The following is a 2,559-nucleotide window of genomic DNA, read 5'->3' as shown; positions in this document are numbered from 1 at the left end:
TTGACGTGGGAATAAAACAAAAGTAACTTATCACATTAACATTTACATCATTAAAGCATGTAATTATAGCACACCTCTGTTTGTTGTGAATGAATACATCTTCAGCATCTCGAACAACTGTTGCATCTAAAAAAAACCCAAACAAAACACCCAACCCTGATGATACGTCAGGGTTGGGTGTTTCACCCACTCGGTACATATTTGCTCATTCTTCACGTTCACGGTTCTTTAAATTTGTGAGTGGGTGTAACCAGCTTATATGTCTGGAAGCTCAGACAAACTTTTCTAACATTGCAGACAGAGACACATGTTGGCTGTGCATGAAACTGAGAGCTGAAATGGCGGAGCTAGAATTTCAAAACAACGAAAGAAAATTCTGCTGTTCGATCTGTTTGGATCTACTGAAGGATCCCACAACTATTCCCTGTGGACACAACTACTGCATGAGATGTCTCAAAGCCCACTGGGATGCAGAAGATACAAAGCAAGCTCACAGCTGCCCTCAGTGCAGACAGACTTTCACACCGAGGCCTTTCTTGATGAAAAACACCATGTTAGCTGAGTTGGTGGAGGAGCTGAAGAGGATTAGGCTTCAAGATGCCCCTGATGATGATCACTGCTATGCTGGACTTGAAGATGTGGCCTGTGATGTCTGCACTGGAAGAAAAATGAAAGCCTTCAAGTCCTGTTTATTCTGTTTGACATCTTACTGTGAGAAACACCTTCAACCTCATTATGATGTGGCTCCATTAAAGAAACACAAGCTGGTGGAGCCCTCCAAGAAGCTCCAGGAGAACATCTCCTCTCGTCATGATGAGGTGATGAAGATGTTCTGCCGTACTGATCAGCAGAGTATCTGTTATCTCTGCTCTGTGGATGAACATAAAGGCCACGACACAGTCTCAGCTGCAGCAGAAAGGACTGAGAGGCAGAGAGAGCTGGAGGTGAGTCGACAAAACATCCAGCAGAGAATCCAGGACAGAGAGAAAGATGTGAAGCTGCTTCAACAGGAGGTGGAGGCCATCAATCAGTCTGCTGATCAAACAGTGGAGCACAGTGAGAAGATCTTCACTGAGCTGATCCATCTCATCCAGAAAAGAAGCTCTGATGTGAAGCAGCAGATCAGATCCCAGCAGGAAACTGAAGTGAGTCGAGTCAAAGAGCTTCAGGAGAAGCTGGAGCAGGAGATCACTGAGCTGAAGAGGAAAGATGCTGAGCTGAAGCAGCTCTCACACACAGAGGATCACATCCAGTTTCTACACAACTACCCCTCACTGTCAGCACTCAGTGAGTCTACAGACTCATCCAGCATCAATATCCGTCCTCTGAGCTACTTTGAGGATGTGACAGCAGCTGTGTCAGAGGTCAGAGATAAACTACAGGACATTCTGAGAGAGGAATGGACAAACATCTCACTGACAGTCACTGAAGTGGATGTTTTACTGTCAGATCCACCAGAGCCAAAGACCAGAGCTGGATTCTTAAAATATTCATGTGAAATCACACTGGATCCAAACACAGCAAACAAACAGCTGTTATTATCAGAGGGGAACAGAAAAGCAACAGCAATGAATCAACAACAGTCTTATTCTGATCATTCAGACAGATTCACTATAATGTGGCAAGTTCTGAGTAGAGAGAGTCTGACTGGACGTTGTTACTGGGAGGTGGAGTGGAGAGGGAGAGGAGCTTATGTAGCAGTCGCATACAAGAATATCAGCAGAGCAGGGAGTGGGAATGAATATAGATTTGGACGTAATGAAAAATCCTGGGCACTAGACTGCTTCAAAAACAGTTATACATTTTGGTACAACAACATCCAAGCTCGAGTCTCAGGTCCTCGTTCCTCCAGAGTAGGAGTGTACCTGGATCACAGAGCAGGTATTTTGTCCTTCTACAGCGTCTCTGAAACCATGACTCTCCTCCACAGAGTCCAGACCACATTCACTCAGCCGCTCTATGCTGGACTTTGGCTTCACTGCTTTGGAAACACTGCTAAGTTTACTAAACTGAAACAGACGTGTTTTTGATACAGCAGCTGGCTCACATCTGTACGTTATTATTATTATTTTCTCTCTGTAAATTATCACAATCACTGTTTTAGCATTTCTGCACTGTACTAGATGACTTTTATTTATAAAGTATTTTTCCACAAAAAAATCTAAATGTTTGTGTTTGTATTTGTATGTATTTAAGTGGAATATATTTATTTGATTTTATTTAGTTATTGTTTTTTTGTTTTTTGTTTTCCAATTCATGGGCTGGGACAGAGACAATACAAGACCTTCCTGTATATATATTTGTAAAGAAATGAATTATTTATATGAATATATACTCATTTTGAATTTTATGCCAGCAACAGGTTTAAATCTTCTTTTAAACATAATATTTAAGAGTTTGTTCTTTAAAAGTGAGGACAGTATTTGTGTCCGAAGAATATTTTCTCAGGTGGCTTCATCAAGTCAGTTATGTAACATCTCAGCACTTTGTGTTTGCTTGTTTTTGTTTTTCCCAACAGTGTCAGATGTTTTTGATTGGGTGCCAGGTCTACAGTGCAGA

General features: G+C 41.7%; 1 protein-coding gene across 1 annotated transcript; it reads left to right on the top strand.

Annotated features, from left to right (window-relative positions):
- The first annotated feature begins 221 nt into the window (after nucleotides 1-221).
- Nucleotides 222-2,030, top strand: LOC148097636 (tripartite motif-containing protein 16-like). The gene has a single exon (XM_087831439.1). It carries the CDS (start codon nucleotides 321-323, stop codon nucleotides 2,028-2,030), a length of 1,710 nt encoding a protein of 569 aa, XP_087687565.1. The 5' UTR covers nucleotides 222-320.
- Nucleotides 2,031-2,559: the final 529 nt, after the last annotated feature.

Source organism: Neolamprologus brichardi, chromosome 18 (assembly GCF_056152115.1).
Source record: "Neolamprologus brichardi isolate AB-2024 chromosome 18, ASM5615211v1, whole genome shotgun sequence".
NCBI lineage: Eukaryota > Metazoa > Chordata > Actinopteri > Cichliformes > Cichlidae > Neolamprologus > Neolamprologus brichardi.
The sequence above is the reverse complement of the archived record's forward strand: the minus strand, read 5'-3'. Positions and strand labels throughout refer to the sequence as shown.

Coding starts and splice junctions, on each gene's coding strand:
- LOC148097636 (XM_087831439.1), top strand. CDS start 321: ATGAAACTGAGAGCTGAAATGGCGGAGCTAGAATTTCAAAACAACGAA.